General features: G+C 34.1%; 1 protein-coding gene across 1 annotated transcript; it reads right to left on the bottom strand.

Moving 5' to 3' along the window:
• Positions 1-1,476: 1,476 nt before the first annotated feature.
• Positions 1,477-26,177, bottom strand: LOC133658707 (zinc finger and SCAN domain-containing protein 31-like). The gene is made up of 4 exons (XM_062061050.1): positions 26,165-26,177; positions 18,980-19,030; positions 18,154-18,203; positions 1,477-2,740 (listed from the first exon to the last, which is right to left on the bottom strand). Exon 4 carries the CDS (start codon positions 2,688-2,690, stop codon positions 1,869-1,871), a length of 822 nt encoding a protein of 273 aa, XP_061917034.1. The 5' UTR covers positions 2,691-2,740; positions 18,154-18,203; positions 18,980-19,030; positions 26,165-26,177; the 3' UTR covers positions 1,477-1,868.

Genomic DNA, 26,177 nt, shown 5'->3' with positions numbered 1-26,177 from the left:
GTTCAGCATGTTTAATTTCCTTTTCGGCAGATTGCTCCGCCCACTTCCTGTTAAGAACCAGGAAGTGTTGACAGGGAGGTGACTGTTGCTATGGTGCGGTTACCATGGTAGCCTCCTTAAATTGGGTTCAGGTGTGAGCATGGGCAGGGCGATTGGAGGACAAACCGTTTTCGACCGTGGTCGTGTTCGTGACGTGCCGTATCGTATCATGTGGTGTTGTGTCATATTGTGTCATGTCATGCCATTCAAGGTCAGCATACTTTGTTATACAACCTACATTTGATTTAATTTAGATAGCTGGAATAAACGGATTGTCATATCCAAACACAGTTCTACAGTACTGGACATTCTATCATTTGCACGCATCAAACTGGTCAACACAGTCGCCCTCGGTACCAGCCCAAAGGTAAGGGCTGTACACTAGCTTAGCTTGCTAGTTAGCTTAGCTTGTTAGCTGCTAACAAAGAGAGGCAGAAGTGATGAAAACACATCGCTCAAGTGTGATCGGGAAACAAAATACAAGGTAGCCTATATAAAACCACATATATGTGCACATGTATGCACTGATTAAAAATACAGAACTAAAATGTCCACGTTTATACTTTCTCCCCCAAACGCCATCTTGCTTTTTCCTTCTTCTTCTTTTTTCTATTTGCAGCAGCCTAGTAGAACATCTTAGGTGTATTGCTGCCCTCCACAGGTTCTTAACGGGATTTCCTCCTTCTGTCTTATAGCCCACACTACATTCTACAGTCCAGTAGGTGGCAGTATGAACCTTTCAAGTCATGGCTGCAAACTGCCAGTAAGAAGAAGAAGTAATAGAGCTGGTTGCTTGTTTCTCTCGCGAGATCTGACAACATGTTTAAATAGAACAATTGACAGGTTGACAACATCCAAACAAACCAAGTCATCTCCAACACATCTCAACATTACACACATCCTCCAGGCTGACTTAGTCATGGAAGTCATATAAAGAAAACTTAAAAAATTGACATAAATTTGATAATAAATAGAATAGAATACATACCCACAAATATTAACTACATTTATTGTACCCAACATTAGTTGAAGCATACATTGTTTATTGCATAAAGGTCTGGGGACATACATATAAAACAATCACACAACTATATTCATATTACACAAGAGAGTAATAAAGACAATTAATAGAATGGATTATAGAGACCCAACTAATGATTCATAAAGTCACACATTTTAAAATGGTATAAAAGACAACTGCTCAAAGGATGTATAAAGTAAATAATAATATGCTTCCAGAAGATGTTTCAGATGTGAACCGGTAAATATGAACTAAGAGGGATTTATGTGTACTCAAAAGCAAAGGTATGAACACATGTAAAACAAATATGTATATCATATAAAGGAGTTCATCTATGGAATCATCTACAATTAGAACATAAAATATGTAACACTTCATTATTTCAAAAACATATATAAAACACTATTATGAATAAATATAAAAGTGAATTATGAATATCTACACATAAAATGTTTATTGTATGTAACATATTTGATGTAGTGTTTATTGTCACCTTTTCAGTCCAATTGTTCTGTTCATTTTAAAGTACACAAATGTGTATATTAACTCATGTACTTGACTGAAATAAAAGCACTAATCTGACGTGTCTAATCTATAAATGTTAGAATCATATTAACAAGATGGTGTTACACACACAACAATGATGTCACACATGTTATATGTGCTGATGTTGTTAGAAAGTCAAAGTTAAAGTTTATTTCAAACCCTGCATCTTCATTTGCTGCTGCTGTTCTCACCAGCACACCTGTGTTTCTTACACTGGTACTTAGAAGACAATCTTTCACCACACACACCGCAACTCAACACTTTAACTCCTGTGTGTGTTCTCATGTGTTCTGTACAAGATTGTCGGTGACGAAAGCTTTTGTTGCAGCTTGAACAGGAGTATGTATGGTTTATCACCAGAGTGCCTTCTCAAGTGTTCTTTTAAACTTTGATTTATTACAAAACTTTTACCACATTCTGAGCAGGAAAAATGTTTTTCTCCAGTGTGTATTCTCATGTGTATTTTCAAATAACTAGAATATTTAAAAGTTGTGTGACAGAGAGAACATGTGAAGTGAGTGTTGTCAGTGTGACATGTCTTATCATCTTTAGAGTGTTCATCATCAGTGTCAGGAGAGTGTGACGTTGTGTCCTCACTATCTGATAGTGGCGCTAAGATCTTGTCTGCTTGTGATCCTCCACAGTGGTCTCCATCAGCTTCTGTTGTCATGTGTTGTGTTGAGCGGCTGCTTCTCTTCTCCTCACTCTCACCTTTGACCTCATCACCTTCACTCTTCACAGGGACACCAGTCACTGGCATCTTGGTGACATCAACCTCCTCCACTCCTTCAAAATGCTCTCCCTGCTGACTGATGCTGTGTTCCTCCTCTTCCTCTTTAATGTGAGGGCTCAGTGGGTCCTCCTCTTCGTCCTTAATGTGAGGGCTCAGTGGATCCACCACTTCTTTAAAATGGGGTGTCAGTGGATCCACCACTTCTTCTTTAAAATGGGGTGTCAGTGGGTCCTCCTCTTCCTCTTTAAAATGGGGTATCAGTGGGTCCTCCGCTTCCTTTTTAAAATGGGGGATAAGTGGGTATTCCTCTTCCTTCTTAATGTGGGAGGGCTGTGGCTCCTCCGTCCGCATCCTGAAGCTCCACTGCTGTTGCTTAGGGTGAAGATGTTCTTCACAGACGTCTGCAAGACAAACACACCATCTCTGCTCAGTCACACAATGCATTCAGTACTTTTACATGCACTTGGGAAAAACAAGTTATCGTATGAACTGTCTTGAAATCTCAGTGACGCACAAACACGCTGCTCTTTACAACATTATTCACAGGACAAGAAAAACAAACCAGGACGACAGGACTTTTTACTATGGATAGACGATATGGTTTAAATTTGATTTTGCAATATATTATTTCATATATAATTACTAATAGAACCATTTTAAAACAGGCTACACAGGCTCCTAATTTAGTTGCTGAAATATGCAGTAAAATATTACATCATTTCCAGTATTATTTTCTCAAATAAAGTAACCAGATATTAACAGTAAATAAACAAGTACATTCCTCCCACCTCCAAAGACATGCACCTGGGGATAGGTTGATTGGCAACACTAAATGGTCCCTAGTATGTGAATGTGAGTGTGAATGTTGTCTGTCTATCTATGTTGGCCCTGTGATGAGGCGGCGACTTGTCCAGGGTGTACCCCGCCTTCTGCCCGAATGCAGCTGAGATAGGCTCCAGTGACCCCCCGCGACCCCAAAAGGGACAAGCGGTAGAAAATGGATGGATGGATTAATAATAATAGTTTCCACAAAATAATACAATTAGAAATGACACAATATGTTACTGCATATGTCAGCTGCCAAATTAGGAGCTTTTGTAACACGCTTTGAAATTCTTATATTATCAATCATATACCAAATGATATATTGTGACATATATTGTTATTAGGATATACATTTGAGGTCATATCGCTCATACCAAACATTGGTTCGCCGAGTCATTTTGTTCGGCCCACCAAATATATTTATTTTTTATATTCTTCAGATGTGTGTGTATGTTTAAAATGTGGTACTACTGTTCTACATCACGTGGAAGTGTCATGTCATGGGGATGGTGTGCTTTCAACTAAGGGTGTGCCGATACGGTCAGCTCACCAAAGGATACTCGATATTGGCTTTAGTAGAACGAGACAATATTTTGGTGGTTAACATGATTCTTACACATATGTGTACTTCATGTGTATATGAATGTACTTTCCCTTGTGTGGTTAGTTTTACTGTAACTTCATTGTGGATAATATCTATAAACAACCTCAATTGTTTGCCATCTTTAATTTGAAGGACTGTTTACTTATCTGACAAATTCAAAGGAAACTGCACTTTTTTAAAATGTCGCCTATCGTTCACAATCCTTACGTGACACATATGTTTTACATTTTACATTTGGTAAACAAACGTGAGCAACAATCAGCTAACATTGGAGTCAATGGGAACTCCTTTATTAGACCCACAAAGTCCTCCAAATAACCATCCAAAAACTGCCAACAATACTCCATTTACATTTTGTGACTTGAATATTAACCAAGTATTAGTGATATTGTTATTATAAGCACTAACGTTAAGAACCTACTTTTAGCGGCGCATTGATCACAGAAGTAACTAGCTTATGCTGCTATATTGACATACTGAGCTGCTTCCTCGCCTCTAAGATGGTGAAAGCTAATTTTAGATTATAAATCATGCCTCTCACTTATACGGTGAAGTTTGTGGACACAAACCGGAGAACTGGGTCAACTTTTTTTTTTTTTTTTTGCAAATATTTTTATTGAATTTTACAGTTAAAATCACATTTACCAGTCATCCTTTGCTCACGCAAAGCCTTCATACAATCACACATCCACTCATACACACTCACATGCACACTTGAGGAGAGAGGTGCACTTGAACTTTAACTCAAGGTTTACAGTATAAACATTATTAGAAAAAAATACCCAGATATTGTATATATATAGCCATCCATCCCGCTCCGGCTCAGGATCAGCAGGCTGTCGAGACCACAGCAAGATGGATGAACATTCCTCGGCATCAAGGATCCTCAGGAAGTGATCCCAAGATCACCTCTCGAGGACCTCTCCACCGTTCACACTTAAAAAAGAAAAGGAAAGTCACAGAAGTTGATCAGATGCAAAACAATACAAGATAAAAAGTCACAAAAAAAATAAAAATAAATAAGCAGGTAAACCGTGGCAAAGCCATATCAGAAGTAACAAAACAAAAAAAAAAAAAAAAAAAAAAGCAATAATGTAGGATCAATACAGAAAATAATAAAGATAATACAACTACAAAAAAGATCAATCAATCAATGTTTATTTATATAGCCCTAAATCACAAGTGTCTCAAAGGGCTGCACAAGCCACAACGACATCCTCGGTACAGAGCCCACATACGGGCAAGGAAAAACTCACCCCAGTGGGACGTCGGTGTAAATGACTATGAGAAACCTTGGAGAGGACCGCATATGTGGGTAGCCCCCCCCCTCTAGGGGAGACCGAATGCAATGGATGCCGAGTGGGTCTGACATAATATTGTGAAAGATGGCAGATTTTTTTGTGTTTTTTTTGTTTTTTTTTTCTTTTCTTGTTTCTTTTTCTTTTTTCCTTAAATGTCTAAATTATGATTCAATATATGTCAGTAAAGGTTTCCAGGTTAGTTCCCATTTATTCATACTTGCAGAGTTTATAGATCTTGTTTTTTCAAGAGTCATTACATTGACAAGTTCATTTAGCCAGTTCCTGAAGTTGGGTGCAGATGAGCTTTTCCAGTCTTTGAGAATGAGTCTTTTGGCCAAGATCGTCCCGAGCAGCAACACAACTGTAATATATTTTGGAAGTTTTTGTGTTTCTGAAGACCACCCAAACAAGATTATATCCCTGTCAGGGACAAGTTATCTCTGATATACCCCCGAGTAAAAAAAGAAAATGCTGGACCAAAATGATTGAAAGATTGGACATTCCCAAAACGAATGAGACAATGATCCTTCAGCAGATTGACATTTATCACAAAGTGGAGATGTATCAGGATAAAATTTGTGTAATAAGACTTTAGAGTAGTAAAAACGATGAATCACTTTAAACTGTATGAGCCTAAGTCTGCTGTTAATTGAGCAATTGTGAATTTGAGAGAGTGTCCGTTCCCATTGCTGTTTGGGTATTGTTGTTCTTACTTCCTGTTCCCAGGCTCTTTTAACGCCGTCTGCTGATGTCATGGGCATAATGAAGTAGCTGGCAAATTTGGCAATAAGCTTTTTACTTGTGGGTGGTAAAATTAGTAATTCTAAGAGAGGGTGTTTTTCATTTACCAGCTGAGACTTTGAAATGTTTTCTTTAATAAATTTGTTTGCCTGCAAATAGCAAAACCAACTGAATTGGGACAAATTGAATTTGATTCGCAAATGCTCAAATGATGCAAGACTGTCCTCGACAAACATGTCTTTTATGCATTTAATTCCATTCAAGTACCAGTTAAAAAAATGTCTGTCTGTTATGGATGGAATAAATGCATGATTGTGACACATTGGTGAATACAGTTACATTGGAAATATTCAATTGTTTTTTAATTTGAGAAATAATTTTGATAGAATTTCTTACTACTACACTATGGCTTGTTGATTTGATAGGAGACTGGTTTAGTAAAAAGTAGAGATAGCAATGATGTGTAAGGTTTAACTAATGACTGCAGTTCCAATTTCAGCCACAAGGGAGCAGAATTAAGTGATTCATTCTTTGGGAACCCCATCTTCCAATAGGTCAATGCGTTCAGATTTGATGCCCAATAATAATTTTTGAACATTGGGAGACCTAGCCCCCCTTCCCCTGTAGATCTGAATAAGTGCTTTTTAGATATTCTGCGTTTTTTATATCCCCACACAAAATCTAGAACTAAATATTCAAGTTTTTGGAAAAAATCTGCAGGAATTAGAATTGGTAAATTTTGAAAAAGATAGGTAAATTTTGGCAGGGTAATCATTTTGACAGCATTCACCCTACCTAACAGAGAGGGGTAGGGTCTTCCAATACTCTATACACACTTTCAGTTTCTCAAAAGCTTCAGTAAAGTTCAATTTTAGTAATGATTCATAATTTTTAGATATTTTTAAGCCGAGATAGGATATATAGTTTTCTGCAACTTTAACTGGGTTTTGACTAATCTTAACATTATCTCCTAGGAACATAAGCTCGCTTTTGGACCAGTTTATTTTATAACCAGATATTTTACCAAAAGAGTCTACATATTCTAAAAGAAGTGGTAATGCCATTTCTGGCTCAGTAAGTGTAACAAGTACATCATCTGCATACAGTGAGATGAGACTCTCTGATGTGCGCACTGAAAATCCCTTAATATTAGAGTTCATTCTTAAACTAATAGCCAGTGGTTCTAGGGACAAATTGAAAAGTAAGGGCGAAAGGCAATCGCCCTGTCTCACGCCACGATGTAATTCAAAACTATCCGATATTACATGATTAGTTATGACATATGATTTTGGTGCAAAATAAATTATTTTAACCCATTTTATAAAATGTTCTCCCAACCCAAATAATTTGAGAACATGAAGTAGATAAGCCCACTCAATTGAATCAAAAGCTTTATGAGCATCCAGAGTCAGGACGGCTGCCTTTTTGTTTCCTATGCAGTCTGAGTACAAGTTCAATAATCTCCGTACATTGCCAAAAGAAGGTCTGTCCGGGATGAAACCGACCGGATCCGGATGGATAATTTCTGTTATGTGGTTGCTTAACCTTGTTGCGAGTACCTTAGTTAGAATCTTATGCTCTAGATTGAGCAGGGAGATATGTCTATAATTGGCTGGATCGAGTGGATTTTTTCCCTTTTTTGGTATTATACATATATGAGCTTCATACAAAGAGCTTGGAAGTTTATTGTTTACGAAAGAGTCATTTAACATTCTTAGTATTATAGGGGACAGTATTTCACTAAAAGCTTGATAAAACTCCGCACCAAATCCATCTGGACCAGGGCTTTTATTCACGGAGAAAGATTTCAGTGCTTTTAGCAGTTCTTCAGTTGAAATAGTATTGTTTAAAGAATTCTGATGATTTGGACTCAGTTGAGGTAGGTTTAATGGAGTAAAAAAATAATTTAAATCATTAACCGATATAGCTGAACTAGATTTATATAATTCTGAATAAAAGTCTTTAAAGACATTGTTGATATCCTGTAAATCTGTACATATTTCACCTGTTTTTGAGAATATTTTGTGGATAGCAGCTTTAGCTTGATCTCCATTGAGCTGTCTAGACAGAAGTGTTTGTGGTTTATCAGATATTTCAAAATGTTTTTGTTTATTTTTCAGTAACAGTTTAGATACTTCCCAGTGAAGAAGAGAATTGTATTCATTTTTCAGTTTCAGCATCTTATTGTAGTCAGACTGCAAAAGAGAATTTATATGAATTTCTTCCATTTCTTTAATTTCTTTTTCCAATTCTTTATGCCTTTTTCTTACTTCTCTTTGTTTTGAGCTTTCAAATGAAATGATATATCCTCTCACAGTAGCTTTAAGGCAGGCCTGGGCAATTATTTTGACTCGGGGGCCACATTTAGAGAAAAAAATGTGTCTGGGGGCCGGTATATCTATTTTTAGGAACACTAATACAAAACCTCACAATAATGTCTGATTGAATGCTAAAAACGTCATGACAGACCGCCTTAAAAAACGTAATGGAATTTTAAATGTTTCTATAAACGATAAAACACTGAACATTGACAAAATATGAATGTCACATCTCCTTTTGATCAAAATATTTTACAATCAAGTGAAACGCAACAAAAATGCAACAAACAGTGAAATATGAACGCGAAGGGTACAAAATAAACCAACCTACAATCTGACATATCTGATACATCACTAAGCTTTAGAACTTTGTTGTGAAAATCTCCTTCCGCGTCTGTGGAAACGCTTCCCACCCACACTGCTTGGTGCCTCGTCTGAGCAGCTGTGACGTCGATTACCATAGTAACTAATTAGATGACCATAGTAACTAATTAGATTAACATAGTAACTAATTATTTTACCATAGTAACTGGTATATCATCCAAAAGCGCAGATTCCAACCATTGAAATACTTAGTATAGTTCAAGACTTACGGTCATTAGAAAACATCACTGCACATAATTGCAGATACACTTTCCATCTTAAACATCTAAAAAAAATTATTTGGGAATGTCCGGCGGGCCAGATTGAAAGGCTTAACGGGCCGCATGTGGCCCCCGGGCCTTAATTTGCCCAGGTCTGCTTTAAGGGCTTCCCACAGTATAGAGTCTGAGACCTCTCCGTTATCATTCACCTCAATAAACTCTTGGATAATCTTATTCATATATTCTTTGAAATCTTCATGTAATAATACTTGTGGATTAAATCTCCATTTTTGTTTGGTTTTATGGAGATCAATTTGGATCTGTAGACTCACAGGGCTGTGATCTGAGATGACTCCACTGTGGTACTCAGGATTACTGACATTGGAGAGAGCAGAGGCTTCCACTAAAAAGTAATCGATTCTTGTGTAAGAATTGTGTACAGCGGAGTAAAATGAATACTCCCTTTTATTAGGATGTTTTGTTCTCCATATGTCTATGATATTTCTTGATCTCATAAGATTATTAATGGTTTTAGTTGAGTTAGCAATTACATGAGATTTAGTTGACAATCTATCTAAAGTGGGATCCAAAAGGCAGTTAAAATCACCACCAATGTAGATATGAGAGGAGTTATCATCAGGAAGTAGACCAAAGACTCTATGATAAAAGTTTGAGTCATCTGTGTTTGGTCCATAGATATTCAAAAAAGTTACTGGGTAGGATGTAATATGACCAGTTAATAAAATAAATCTTCCGTTAGGGTCAATTATTTTTGATGTAAGTATGAAGGGCACATTTTTATGAAATAAAATGGCTACACCTCTAGCTTGTGAAGTAAAGGGTGCATGATAAACCTGAGATATCCAGCTAGCTTTAAGTTTGTGTTGGTTGTCTTTACAGAGATGTGTTTCTTGTAAGAATAAAACATCTGCTTTTAATGAATTGAAGTGTGAAAAAACCTTCCCTGCTTTAATATTTTTGGCTAAACCCCTGACGTTCCATGAAACTAGTGTCATTTTTTTCTTATAAGTTGACATTAAAGTTTTTTAGGGTATTTTATCTTTACGTGAAAAAAAACCTTAGTAATTGGTAAGTTGAAATATAATTGTGCACCTCTCTCCTCCACATTCATGCTCAGATTCACACACTCACACCCCATTGTTCCCCCCTCCCTCTGCCCCCATCGTGTGTAGTTCAATGAATATGAATCATCTCACGTCACTTCCGGTTTGGAGTTCGCGCGCGTTTGGCTGTTTTCGAAGTGGGGCTGTTGAGTTTGGCAATCGCCTTGTGCAAAGCTAGTACAACTTTTTGTACTTTTGTGCTTTTTTGGCTTCGCTGTGTCACTGTGCCGTGACACTTTGTAGCTTGTGTCGATCGGTGCTGCGAGCTAGCACACCGGAGCCGGCTAGCATTACCGGCCTGAGATACGGAGGTGGATTTTTCCTTCTGTTGCTGGATGCGTCTGCAGATAGATCGTGATGCCTGCACCGAGGAAAAGCCCCACATCGGAGGAGTTCGAGGAGATGAGGCTCACACTCCTTTCCCTGTGCGGTGACGTGACTGCGGTGAGGGGGCACCAGGAGCAGCTTTTGGGTCTACTGGAGGAGGTGAAACAATTACGCCTCCAGAACGTGGAAAAAGACTGGCGCATTGTGGACCTGGAGCAGCGAGTGGACGAGCTGGAGCAATACTCCCGCATGAATGATGTGGTCATCACCGGGATCAAGATCAAGCCACGCAATTACGCGCGTGCGGTGGCCGCGGACAGCGGGGAGTCCAGCGTGCAGGAGGCACAGTCGGTGGAGCAGCAGGTGGCCTCCTACCTCCAAAGCAGGGGGATAGAGATGGACCTGGAGCACATCGAGGCTTGTCACCCACTGCCCATGAGGAACCAGAGACCACCCGCTGTCATCATGAGATTCGCAAACAGGCAAGGACGCAAACTCAAAGGAACAGATGTTTTCATCAATGAACACTTGACCAAGAAAAATGCTGACATCGCAAGGGTCGCACGACAACTTAAAAGGCAAAGCAAGATTCAACAAACCTGGGTAACGAACTGTAAGATCTTCATCAAACTAAATGGGACGCCGGAGGAAGCAAAAGTCTTGGTGATAAGGAAAATAGAAGATCTTGATAAGTATTGACATTGATGCAGTACTTGGTATCAATGTAGCTTGTGACTTTTACATCATCTCAATGCTACCCACACCAAGAACACAGAGTATTAATATGGACATGTTACAGAAGATCCTCCAACATCTACAAAAAGAACTGGACATGTGTGAGTATCGAGCACAGCACAACAGAGACTTATATGGACATAGACCCTGATAATAATTTTTTCTCTGCGATTGTTAAAAACTAATTATTTTACCCGCGAACAATATAAAAACAGTGTAAAATCAGAAGATAGTCTATCTATAATACATTTCAATAGTCGAAGCATGTACACTAACTTTGAGGCTATCAAGGATTACTGAAAGAATTTAGTCATCCATTTACCATTGTTGCAATCACTGAAACCTGGTTCAACAGTGATAAAGGTATTGATTTTAGTCTGAATGACTATGAATTAACATACATAAACAGAATAAATAAAATAGGAGGAGGGGTCGCATTGTACATTCATAAATCTGTTACATTTAAAGTTTTAACAAACATGACCATAGCAGTCGATGGATTATTTGAATGTTTAACAGTGGAAATCCTAAATGACAAAAAGACAAATATCTTCATGAGTTGTGTATATCGGGCACCTGGTTCATGCATAGAAACTTTCAATGAGTGGATGGCTAAACTATTTTCCTCTGTGAACCAAAAAAACATATTTATCTGTGGTGATTTTAACATTGATTTGTTAAAGTCAACCAAGCAAAAACATGTTGATGACTTAATTGACACAATGTACAGCTTGTCTCTATATCCAACCATAACCATGTTGATGACTTCATTGACACTATGTACAGCTTGTCTCTATATCCAACCATAACCATGTTGATGACTTCATTGACACAAAGTACAGCTTGGCTCTATATCCAACCATAACCATGTTGATGACTTCATTGACACAAAGTACAGCTGGTCTCTATATCCAACCATAACCATGTTGATGACTTCATTGACACAATGTACAGCTTGTCTCTATATCCAACCATAACCATGTTGATGACTTCATTGACACAAAGTACAGCTTGTCTCTATATCCAACCATAACCATGTTGATGACTTCATTGACACAAAGTACAGCTTGTCTCTATATCCAACCATAACCATGTTGATGACTTCATTGACACAAAGTACAGCTGGTCTCTATATCCAACCATAACCATGTTGATGACTTCATTGACACAATGTACAGCTTGTCTCTATATCCAACCATAACCATGTTGATGACTTCATTGACACAAAGTACAGCTTGTCTCTATATCCAACCATAACCATGTTGATGACTTCATTGACACAATGTACAGCTTGTCTCTATATCCAACCATAACCATGTTGATGACTTCATTGACACAAAGTACAGCTTGTCTCTATATCCAACCATAACCATGTTGATGACTTCATTGACACAAAGTACAGCTTGTCTCTATATCCAACCATAACCATGTTGATGACTTCATTGACACAAAGTACAGCTTGTCTCTACATCCAACCATAACCATGTTGATGACTTCATTGACACAAAGTACAGCTTGTCTCTATATCCAACCATAACCATGTTGATGACTTCATTGATACAAAGTACAGCTGGTCTCTATATCCAACCATAACCATGTTGATGACTTCATTGACACAAAGTACAGCTTGTCTCTATATCCAACCATAACCATGTTGATGACTTCATTGACACAAAGTACAGCTTGTCTCTATATCCAACCATAACCATGTTGATGACTTCATTGACACAAAGTACAGCTTGTCTCTATATCCAACCATAACCATGTTGATGACTTCATTGACACAAAGTACAGCTGGTCTCTATATCCAACCATAACCATGTTGATGACTTCATTGACACAATGTACAGCTGGTCTCTATATCCAACCATAACCATGTTGATGACTTCATTGACACTATGTCAGCCTGTCTCTATATCCAACCATAACCAAACCAAGCAGAATAACAACACATAGTGCCACAATCATTGACAACATTTTTACAAACATTATGGGAAATCAAGTCACCAGTGGCCTATTTATATATGATATGACTGACCATTTACCTGTTTTTACTTGATATGACTGTCATCTCAAGAAAACCAAAGACACTATGGCAAAAATCTCTAAAGGAATAACAACTGAGGAAACAATCTGTGCCCTAAACAATAGTTTAGCAGTTCAGGATTGGACTTCAGTATACAGAGAACCTAATGTGGACAGTGCTTATTGTCATTTTTTAGACATCTTTACTTCCCTGCATAATAAACATTGCCCCGTAAAAGAATATTTTATAAAAGGAAAAAATAAAAATAGCCCTTGGATCACAAAAGGGATAATTAATGCCTGTAAAAAGAAAAACAATCTCTACAAACTTTTCATCAAAATAAAAACAAAAGAAGTCGAACAACGATACAAGAAGTACAAAAATAAATTAACTGATATTATAAGAACAAGCAAACGGTTATATTATCAAAAAAAACTATATGAAAACAAAAATAATATAAAAGGAACTTGGGATGTTTTGAATAGTCTAATAAAACAAGGATATTCCAAGTTGACATATCCTGATTACTTTATTGATGAAAACGGTGAAGATTATAATATGAGTAATGTAGTAAACAAGTTCAATAGTTTTTTTGTAAATGTTGGTCCTAAATTGGCTGTTGATATCCCAGACAATGGAGTTACAAAATCAACTATTGAACAGAATACTTCCTCATTCTTCCTCTCAGCTACAAATGAGCAGGAAGTGACAAACATTGTGCGCAAGTGTAAAAGTAAGTGCTCCACTGACTGCCATGATATCAACATGATATTGGTTCAAAAGGTTATCCTGAATATTGTAAAACCATTAACTTATATATGTAATTTATCATTCCAGACTGGCTGCTTTCCAAGTCAAATGAAAATGGCTAAGGTAACTCCGCTCTTCAAAAGTGACAGCAAACACGCTTTCAACAATTACACACCAATCTCTCTTTTGCCTCACTTCTCAAAAATCTTAGAGAAACGATTTAACTCTCCACTTGAATCTTTTCTTGAGAAGCATCATATAATCAATGACGGTCAGTATGGCTTTAGGTCCAAAAGAACAACTTCAATGGCAATAACTGAAGCTATTGAGGAAATGACTAATGCACTGGAGCATAAAAGATATGCAGTTGATATTTTTATTGACCTAAAGAAAGCATTTGATACCATTAATCATTCAATTCTACTAGATCAAATGGGAAGATATGGAATTAGGGGGCTTGCTGGTGACTGGCTAAAAAGTTATTTAACAGGGAGGGTACACTTTGTTAAAATGGGTCAATTTTTATCTGATACTCTTGGCATTGCTTGTGGTGTCCCCCAAGGGTCCGTGTTGGGGCCAAAACTGTTTAATGTATATATTAACGATATGTTTAATACATCCAAAATACTGAAATTTATACTTTTTGCAGATGACACAAATTTATTCTACAGTAGTGATGACTATAATGAGCTCATAAATACAGTAAACACAGAACTAAACATAGTAAAAAAAATGGATGGACACAAATAAACTATCTTTGAATATAAATAAAACTAAGATAGTAATGTTTGGAAATCGCAACATAACGTCTGAACAGAAAATAAGTATTGATGGTACCCAAACTGAAATCGTAAATGAGAATACATTTTTGGGAGTAATAATTGATAGTAAACTATCATGGAAACCTCATGTCAGACACATTAAAATAAAAATCTCCAAAAGCCTCTCAATTATAAACAAAGCAAAACTATACCTCAATGAAAATGCACTCCGTACTCTATACTGCACCTTGGTACTGCCATACCTTACATACTGTGTTGAAGTATGGGGGAATACTTACCACAACACAATTCATCCTCTGATCATATTACAGAAAAGAGCAGTGCGGATCATTCACAACGTTGGTTATTTAGAACATACTCATAATCTGTTTATGCAATCAAAGTTGCTGAAATTTGATGACCTTGTTAAATATAATACATTAATAATCTTATATAAAGCTTTTAACAAATTATTGCCACCTAATCTACACCGTTTTTTTATAAGACGAGCGCAAGCTCATAACTTGAGAGGCTTTGGATATTTCTTATTGCCGAGAGCTCAAACCACTCGTAAACCTTTTTGTGTGTCTGTATGCGGAGTAAAACTATGTTTTTGTGTGTCTGTATGCGGAGTAAAACTATGTTTTTGTGTGTCTGTATGAGGAGTAAAACTATGTTTTTGTGTGTCTGTATGCGGAGTAAAACTATGTTTTTGTGTGTCTGTATGCGGAGTAAAACTATGTTTTTGTGTGTCTGTATGTGGAGTAAAACTATGTTTGTGTGTGTCTGTATGCGGAGTAAAACTATGTTTTTGTGTGTCTGTATGAGGAGTAAAACTATGTTTTTGTGTGTCTGTATGAGGAGTAAAACTATGTTTTTGTGTGTCTGTATGCGGAGTAAAACTATGTTTTTGTGTGTCTGTATGCGGAGTAAAACTATGTTTTTGTGTGTCTGTATGTGGAGTAAAACTATGTTTGTGTGTGTCTGTATGCGGAGTAAAACTATGTTTTTGTGTGTCTGTATGCGGAGTAAAACTATGGAACAAACTGGACTTACAACACAAGCAATGCCAAACTATTAATGGATTTAAACTATTATACAAACATGGGGTCTGGTTCAAATATAGAGATGAGGGTCTTTAAATTTGACCTGCTGCTGTACTCTGTCTCAAAGTGTTAACATGTGCTCAATGTTTACTCACCATTGTTGCTATGTTGTCTATTACCATTATTGCTATGTTGTCTATTACCATTATTGCTATGTTGTCTATTACCATTGTTGCTATGTTGTCTATTACCATTATTGCTATGTTGTCTATTACCATTATTGCTATGATGTCTATTACCATTGTTGGTATATTCATTATTCCTACATTGTTGATACAAATGATTGTTACAGTGTAATAATTATTGTTACCTGTGGTAATGCCACTATGACACAACATCTGTATTATAATCCTTGAACAAAGTGAGAGTGAAACTCATGTGAATAATCACTGAATGGAGAACTGGGGGTGGGATTAAATAAATTATCTTCTTCCCACTCCCTTTCAGGCAAAACTGGACAATAATGCACTATATTAATTTATATTATTATGTTTTGTCAACTTGTACGTCTTTGTCATTGCCTGAAATAAATAAATAATTGAAAAAAGAAATGTTTTGGAGTGAAATCCCCATTGTGATGTTATCCATACGACGTCGTGTTGGTCGATTCCCCAGTCCAAGAGTCCCCCACCCCAACCCCCATCTTCAGGCGCAGGGCGTATGCTAGTAGTTGCGTTCACTGCTCCAAGCAGCGAAGTGTTTTCTTTTTTTTTTTCCTGCGTCCTCCGGTGAAATAAACCTCAGTGAAAAAGTGTATTTCTGCTTTATGCTTATCATAAGCCTTGTGGTAAAGCCGTTATTGATGATTAGCCACTAAGATGTTTTATAATGAAAGTGTTAGTGTCTGTAGAGGAGGTAAACACCTTTACCTGGTCGTTGTACTCCACATGCAGGCGAGCTGGAAAACGCAGCATAAACTTGATTTCCTTCTCCCGCAGCGTGTTCATTACCTCTCGAAAGGCCCGTCTTTGTGCGGTCACCTCGGCAGTGTAGTCTGGAAACAGGAAGACGCGCAGGCCGTTGTAGATCAACTCCTGGCCGCGGCTCAGTGGAAGAAGTAGCTCCTTGTCCTGGTAGAAGTGTATCCTTGCGATGATGCTCCTGGGACGCTTGCCGTCACCGTAGCGAGCGAGCGGGACACGGTGCGCGCGGTCCACCACCACTGGCTTGGAGAAGTTACTCGCTCCAAACAACTTTGGTATCAGGTCCGTAACGAAATCCGTAAGTCTTCCCTTTTCTTCTTACTCTAGTATCCCTACTGTTTTAAGTTATTACGTCTTGAGCGCCCTTCCAATTCGTCTATTTTATCTGCCAATTTCACATTGCTCTTCTGCGTTTCAGTCAGTTTTTGTTCGAGCGCTTCGATGCGGCGCTCATGTTCGGAACCTTGCTGCTGCATGTCCTCCACTCTGTTGGTCAATGCCGCCTGCTTGCTTGTAAGAGCCTCAAGCTTTTCCTCAAGCATGTCAAAACGTTTGTTGATAGATTCGAGTATTTTATCCAGCAACTTCTCAAAAGTTGATGACGCCATCTCAGCGCCAGCCTCGAGCTCGTTTACGGCCACAGGTGACTCTGATTGCTTCCCTCTTCGTGTCTTGGGCATAATTATTGTTATGTTGTCTTGATAGAGTATAACTCACCCAGAGTGATAGGCATGCATATAGTTGGCCAAGCGTTGTAAGTTTTAATTAAAAAAAAAAAGCAGAATTTGAGTTAAATCTTAAAGTTTTCACCGGAGTTACCGCAGAGGCAAACTACTGCTTGCGCATCTTAGCCACGCCCCCCAACTTCCCCTTTTTGACGGCATTCTGTGACGTCAAGTTTTGTTATGTTAGAATATTTTAGGAGTGTGTTGTCTAAAAAGTAGCTTACCTAAAAGTAAAGGGGAACATGAGGGGGGTATTTAAAAACATGTTGTATAATTATAATGCAATAGTAATCGTCCAAATTTGACGCGAACATGAATGTTTAAAATGCGAGATTTTAGCTGAGGAGCTATCGCTAGCTGTTGTGCTAAATTGCTACAAAGAGAGATATAGGTTATGGAGCAAATGTATACATGTAAATAAAGCTGTAGTCACTAACCAAAACCAAAACTTTGAACTTGAAACTTAAACTCCAGGTCCACCTTTGGCCCCTGGACTACCAGGTAATCTAGAGAGAGAAACGCAGCACAATCATACACATGTACTAGAACACTCTTTATTTAGGACCACATGTTACAGTGCATTTTAATGTATAATCACCTCATGATAGTATTACACAATTCCCTAAGTCAGTGATTCTCCAACTGTGGTACGACAAAGAATTACATAAATATGCAAACAGTGTTACTGTTCAAAATGTGGCCAAAAATATTCAATGAATGCTTATAGATAGTACTTTATTGATTCCTTCAGGAGAGTTCCCTCAGGAAAATTTAAATTCCAGCAGCAGTGTACAAAATTGTAAAAAGTAAAAAGTAAATAATGGCCTTACGGCCACTACACAACTGTATTTCAATGTTGGTCATTATGGTGGTACTTGGAGAGCAAAGTTGTTTTTCCTGAAGTGGTACATACTGTATATATGTCTTAGGGACATTAGTATTAGGGACTAATTTTCAACATTACCTGCGAGTGGAGATCCACGGCAGGTCGGCTTTCTTAAAAGGAACACGCACCTATAGACAAATGTACAGCTTTATTAGTGACTTCCAGCAAGTAGAGGGACTAATTTTGAACATTACTTCCGAGTGGAGATCCACGGCAGGCCGGCCTTCTTAAAAGGAACACGCACCTATACATTTACCTTATAAATCTTTTTTTTTACCTTGAAACCTTTTTTTTTTTTTTTTTAATAGAAAACATTATTTTTTTTACATAGCAAACATTCTTTTTTTTTTACATAGAAAACATTTTTTTTTTTTTACAAAGAAAACATTCTTTTTTTAAATAGAAACCCTTCTTTTTTATACATAGAAACCCTTCTTTTTTTTTATACATAGAAAACATTCTTTTTTTTTCACATAGAAACATTCTTTTTTTTTATACATAGAAAACATTCTTTTTTTTTTACATAGAAACATTCTTCTTTTTTTTTTACATAGGAAACCCTTTTTTTTTTTACATAGAAAACCCTTTTTTTTTTTACATAGAAAACCCTTCTTCTTTTTTTTTTTACATAGGAAACATTCTTTTTTTTACATAGCAAACATTATTTTTTTTACATAGGAAACATTCTTTTTTTTTACATAGGAAACCCTTCTTTTTTTACATAGGAAAACGTTCTTTTTTTTACATAGAAACGTTCTTTTTTTTACATAGGAAACGTTCTTTTTTTACATAGGAAACTTTTCTTTTTTTTTTTCATAGAACCCCCTTTTTTTTTTTTACATTAAAAAACCCTTTTTTTTTTTTACATAGAAAACCAACTTTTACCTCGAAAACCAACTTTTACCTGCTGCTGGCTCCGCTGCTGACTCCGCTGCTGGCTCCGCTGCTGACTCCGCTGATATAAAAATTGAACACATGAATATTAATCTGACTTAAAAGTACTAATATGACAAAAGTTGTACACATGAATATTAATGACAAAAGTTGTACACATGAATATTAATATGACATAAATATTGAACACATGCATATTAAACTGACATTAAAGTACTAATATGACATAAAAGTTGTACACATGAATATAATCTGACAAAAGTTGTATACATGAATATTAATATGACATAAAAATGTAACACATGAATATTAATCTGACATAAAAGAACTAATATGACATAAAAGTTGTACACATGAATATAATCTGACATGAAAATTGTACACATAACTATCAATCTGACACAAGGGTTGTACACATGAATATTAATCTGACATAAAAGTTGTACACATGAATATTAATATGACATACAAATTTAACACATGAATATTAATCTGACATAAAAGTACTAATATGACAAAAGTTGTACACATGAATATAATATGACATAAAAATTGTACACATAACTATGAATCCGACAAAAGTTGTACACATGAATATTAATCAGACATAAAAGTTGTACACATGAATATTAATATGACATAAATGTATTAACCTGACATAAAAGTTGAACACATGAATATTAATCAGACAAAAAAGTTGAACACATGACTATTAATCAGACATAACAATTGTACACATGAATATTAAAATGACATAAAAATTGTACACATGAATATTAATCTGACAAAAATTGTACACATGAATATTAATCTGACAAAAAAAATGTACACATGAATATTAATCAGACATACAAGTTGAACACATGAATATTAATCTGACATAAAAGTTGTACACATGAATATTAATATGACATAAAAATTTAACACATGAATATTAATCTGACATAAAAGTACTAATATGACAAAAGTTGTACACATGAATATTAATGACAAAAGTTGTACACATGAATATTAATATGACATAAATATTGAACACATGCATATTAAACTGACATTAAAGTACTAATATGACATAAAAGTTGTACACATGAATATAATCTGACAAAAGTTGTATACATGAATATTAATATGACATAAAAGTTGTACACATGAATATTAATCTGACATAAAAGAACTAATATGACATAAAAGTTGTACACATGAATATAATCTGACATGAAAATTGTACACATAACTATCAATCTGACACAAGGGTTGTACACATGAATATTAATCTGACATAAAAGTTGTACACATGAATATTAATATGACATACAAATTTAACACATGAATATTAATCTGACATAAAAGTACTAATATGACAAAAGTTGTACACATGAATATAATATGACATAAAAATTGTACACATAACTATGAATCCGACAAAAGTTGTACACATGAATATTAATCAGACATAAAAGTTGTACACATGAATATTAATATGACATAAATGTATTAACCTGACATAAAAGTTGAACACATGAATATTAATCAGACAAAAAAGTTGAACACATGAATATTAATCAGACATAACAATTGTACACATGAATATTAAAATGACATAAAAATTGTACACATGAATATTAATCTGACAAAAATTGTACACATGAATATTAATCTGACAAAAAAAATGTACACATGAATATTAATCAGACATACAAGTTGAACACATGAATATTAATCTGACATAAAAGTTGTACACATGAATATTAATATGACATAAAAATTTAACACATGAATATTAATCTGACATAAAAGTACTAATATGACAAAAGTTGTACACATGAATATAATATGACATAAAAATTGTACACATAAATATGAATCCGACAAAAGTTGTACACATGAATATTAATCAGACATAAAAGTTGTACACATGAATATTAATCAGACATAAAAGTTGTATACATGAATATTAATATGACATAAAAGTATTAACCTGACATAAAAGTTGAACACATGAATAATAATCAGACAAAAAAGTTGAACACATGAATATTAATCAGACATAAAAGTTGAACACATGAATAATAATCAGACAAAAAAGTTGAACACATGAATATTAATCGGACATAAAAATTGTACACATGAATATTAATCTGACAAAAATTGTACACATGAATATTAATCTGACATACAAATTGTACACATGAATATTAATCTGACATAAAAGTTGTACACATGAATATTAATCTGACAAAAGTTGTACACATGAATATTAATCTGACACAAATGTACACATGAATATTAATGACATCATAGTTGTACACATGAATATTAATGACATAAAAGTTGTACATATTAATCTGACATAAAAGTTAAACACATGAATATTAATATGACATAAAAGTTGAACACATTAATATTAATCTGACATAAAAATTGTACACATGAATATTAATCTGACATAAAAGTTGTAGCCACGATTAATATGACAAAAGTTGTACACATGAATATTAATAGGACAAAAGTTGAACACATAAATATTAAACAGACAAAAAAATTCAACACATGAATATTAATCTGACACAAACGTACACATGAATATTAATCTGACATCAAAGTTGTACACATGAATATTAATGACATAAAAGTTGTACATATTAATATGACATAAAAGTTGAACACATGAATGTTAATGACAAAAGTTGTACACATGAATATAATCTGACATAAAAGTTGTACACATGAATATTAATATGACATAAAAATTGAACACATGAATATTAATCTGACATAAAAGTACTAATATGACATAAAAGTTGTACACATGAATATTATCTGACAAAAGTTGTACACATGAATATTAATCTGACATAAAAATTGTACACATGAATATTAATGTGACATAAAAATTTAACACATGAATATTAATCTGACATAAAAATTTAACACATGAATATTAATCTGACATAAAAATTGTACACATGAATTTTAATCTGACATAGTAGTTGTACACATGATTAATATGACAAAAGTTGTGTGCATGAATATTAATAGGACAAACGTTGTACATATGAATATTAATCTGACAAAAGTTGAACACATGAATATTAATCAGACAAAAAAATTCAACACATGAATATTAATCTGACACAAACGTACACATGAATATTAATCTGACATCAAAGTTGTACACGTGAATATTAATGACATAAAAGTTGTACATATTAATATGACATAAAAGTTGAACACATGAATATTAATATGACAAAAGTTGTACACATGAATATAATCTGACATAAAAGTTGTACACATGAATATTAATATGACATAAAAATTGAACACATGAATATTAATCTGACAAAAGTTGTACACATGAATATTATCTGACATAAAAGTTGTACACATGAATATTAATATGATATAAAAATTGTACACATGAATATTAATCTGACATAAAAATTGTACACATGAATATTAATATGACATAAAAATTTAACACATGAATATTAATCTGACATAAAAGTACTAATATGACATAAAAGTTGTACACATGAATATTAATCTGACATAAAAGTTGTACACATGAATATTAATATGACATAGAAATTTAACACATGAATATTAATCTGACAAAAGTTAAACACATGAATATTAATCAGACAAAAAAGTTGAACACATGAATATTAAACACAAACGTACACATGAATATTAATCTGACATCAAAGTTGTACACATGAATATTAATATGACATCAAAGTTGTACATATTAATGACATAAAAGTTGAACACATGAATATTAATATGACATAAAACTTGAACACATGAATATTAATCTGGCATAAAAGTACTAATATGACAAAAGTTGTACACATGAATATTATCTGACATAAAAGTTGTACACATGAATATTAATCTGACATAAAAAGTGTACACATGAATATTATGACATAAAAATTTAACACATGAATATTAATCTGACATAAAAATTGTACACATGAATATTAATCTGACATAAAAGTTGTACACATGAATTTTAATCTGACATAAAAATTGTACACATGATTAATATGACAAAAGTTGTGCACATGAATATTAATAGGACAAAAGTTGTACACATGAATATTAATCTGACAAAAGTTGAACACATGAATATTAATCAGACAAAAAAATTCAACACATGAATATTAATCTAAAACAAACGTACACATGAATATTAATCTGACATCAAAGTTGTACACATGAATATTAATGACATGAAAGTTGTACATATTAATATGACATAAAAGTTGAATACATGAATATTAATATGACAAAAGTTGTACACATGAATATAATCTGACATAAAAGTTGTACACATGAATATTAATATGACATAAAAATTGAACACATGAATATTAATCTGACATAAAAGTACTAATATGACATAAAAGTTGTACACATGAATATTATCTGACATAAAATTTGCACACATGAATATTAATATGACATAAAAATTGTACACATGAATATTAATCTGACATAAAAATTGTACACATGAATATTAATATGACATAAAAATTGAACACATGAATATTAATCTGACATAAAAGTACTAATATGACATAAAAGTTGTACAAATGAATATTAATATGACATAAAAATTTGTTGCGTCGACCAGCATTCCTCCAATGGGGAATTCAAATTGCTAGTCTCTCCCAGATTCTTTTTATGGCAATACGCTGATATTTATATTCAATCTCCAGGCAATAGTTGGTATTTTGTAATTTATTCTCAAAGCTTAGAGGACAAACCTGAGACCAACCCAGCACCCAAGCGTTCCCTAGCCCGGTCCAGATCGGTCTAGCTCGGTCTAGCTCAAACCCCCCGGAAGTCCCGTGATCTTCCGTCTGTCCCTCGCCTCCACTCGCTTTGTTTAGACTACTCCGAGTTATCTCTACTCTGACACATTCCAATCTAAAAGGCCAACACCTTACTATGAGACTCAAAAGAAGGAAGAATACTAGCTATTCTTTATATGACTATAGGAGTTTAGAAAGAAGTAACACTTAAATATGGATATGTTTCCATTAATTATTAATCTGACATAAAAATTGTACACATGAATATTAATATGACATAAAAATTTAACACATGAATATTAATCTGACATAAAAGTACTAATATGACATAAAAGTTGTACACATGAATATTAATATGATATAAAAATTGTGCACATGAATATTAATCTGACATAAAAATTGTACACATGAATATTAATATGACGTAAAAATTTAACACATGAATATTAATCTGACATAAAAGTACTAATATGACATACAAGTTGTACACATGAATATTAATCTGACAAAAGTTGTACGCATGAATATTAATATGACATAAAAATTTAACACATGAATATTAATCAGACAAAAAAGTTGAACACATGAATATTAATCTGACATCAAAGTTGTACACATGAATATTAATCTGACACAAAAGTTGTACACATGAATATTAATATGACATCAAAGTTGTACATATTAATGACATAAAAGTTGAACACATGAATATTAATATGACATAAAAGTTTAACACATGAATATTAATATGACATAAAAATTTAACACATGAATATTAATCTGACACAAAAGTTGTACACATGAATATTAATATGACATAAAAAACTAATATGACCAAAGTTGTACACATGAATATAATCTGACATAAAAATTGTACACAAATATTAATCCGACAAAAATTGTACACATGAATATTAATCCGACATAAAAGTTGTACACATGAATATTAATATGACATAAAAGTATTAATCTGCCATAAAAGTTGAACACATGAATATTAATCTGACATAAAAATTGTACACATGAAAATTAATCAGACACAAATGTTGTACACATGAATATTAATCTGACATAAAAATTGTACACATGAACATTAATCTGACATAAAAGTTGAACACATGAATATTAATATGACATAAAAGTTGTAAACATGAATATTAATCTAACATAAAAATTGTACACATGATTACTAATCTGACATAAAAGTACTAAGGTGACACAAAAATTGTACACATGAATATTAATCTGACATAAAAGTTGAACACATGAATATTAGACATAAAAGTTGAACACATGAATATTAATCTGACAAATTGTACACATGAATATTCATCAGACATAAAAGTTGAACACATGAATATTAAGCTGACATAAAAGTTGTACACATTATTAATATGACATAAAAGTTGAACACATGAATATTAATCTGACACAAAAGTTGTACACATGAATACTAATCTGACATAAAAATTGTACACATGAATATTAATCTGACAAAAGTTGTACACATCATTAATATGACATAAAAGTTGAACACATGAATATTACTCTGAAAAAAGTTGTACACATGAATACTAATCTGACATAAAAATAGTACACATGAATATTAATCAATACTTATGGCCACTACACAACCGTCTTTCAATGTTAGTCATTTTTCTATTTTGTTTCCATTTATACCTCCATTATTTACTTTTTAAATTCGATCTCAATTTTGTACACTGCTGCTGGAATTTTAATTTTCCTGAGGGAACTCTCCTGAAGGAATCAATAAAGTACTATCTATCTATCTATGGTGGTACTTGGAGAGCAACTATGCTGTGTGTATGTATATATATATATATATATATATATATATATATATATATATATATATATATATATATATATATATATATATATATATATATATATATATATATATATATATATATATATATATATATAGTTCTGATGTTGTGACCGCTGTTTATAATATACCTTTTCGCTGGTTACTAATATCCATCCATCGAAAACTTCACTATAATAATAGTAATTATACGTCAGGGGCCGAGGTCCGCGCATGCGCGAAGACAACTTCCCCTTTTTGACGGCATTCTGTGACGTCACGTTTTGTTATGTTAGAATATTTTAGGAGTGTGTTGTCTAAAAAGTAGCTTACCTAAAAGTAAAGGGGAACATGAGGGGGATATTTAAAAACATGTTGTATAATTATAATACAATAGTAATCGTCCAAATTTGACGCGAACATGAATGTTTAAAATGCGAGATTTTAGCTGAGGAGCTATCGCTAGCTGTTGTGCTAAGTTGCTACAAAGAGATATAGGTTATCGGGCAAATGTATACATGTAAATAAAGCTGTAGTCACTCACCAAAACCAAAACT

Source organism: Entelurus aequoreus, linkage group LG10, assembly GCF_033978785.1.
Source record: "Entelurus aequoreus isolate RoL-2023_Sb linkage group LG10, RoL_Eaeq_v1.1, whole genome shotgun sequence".
Lineage (NCBI taxonomy): Eukaryota > Metazoa > Chordata > Actinopteri > Syngnathiformes > Syngnathidae > Entelurus > Entelurus aequoreus.
The sequence above is the reverse complement of the archived record's forward strand: the minus strand, read 5'-3'. Positions and strand labels throughout refer to the sequence as shown.

What these genes read in the sequence shown, in the direction of transcription:
- LOC133658707 (XM_062061050.1), bottom strand. Translation starts at nt 2,690, where the DNA reads ATGCGGACGGAGGAGCCACAGCCCTCCCACATTAAGAAGGAAGAGGAA.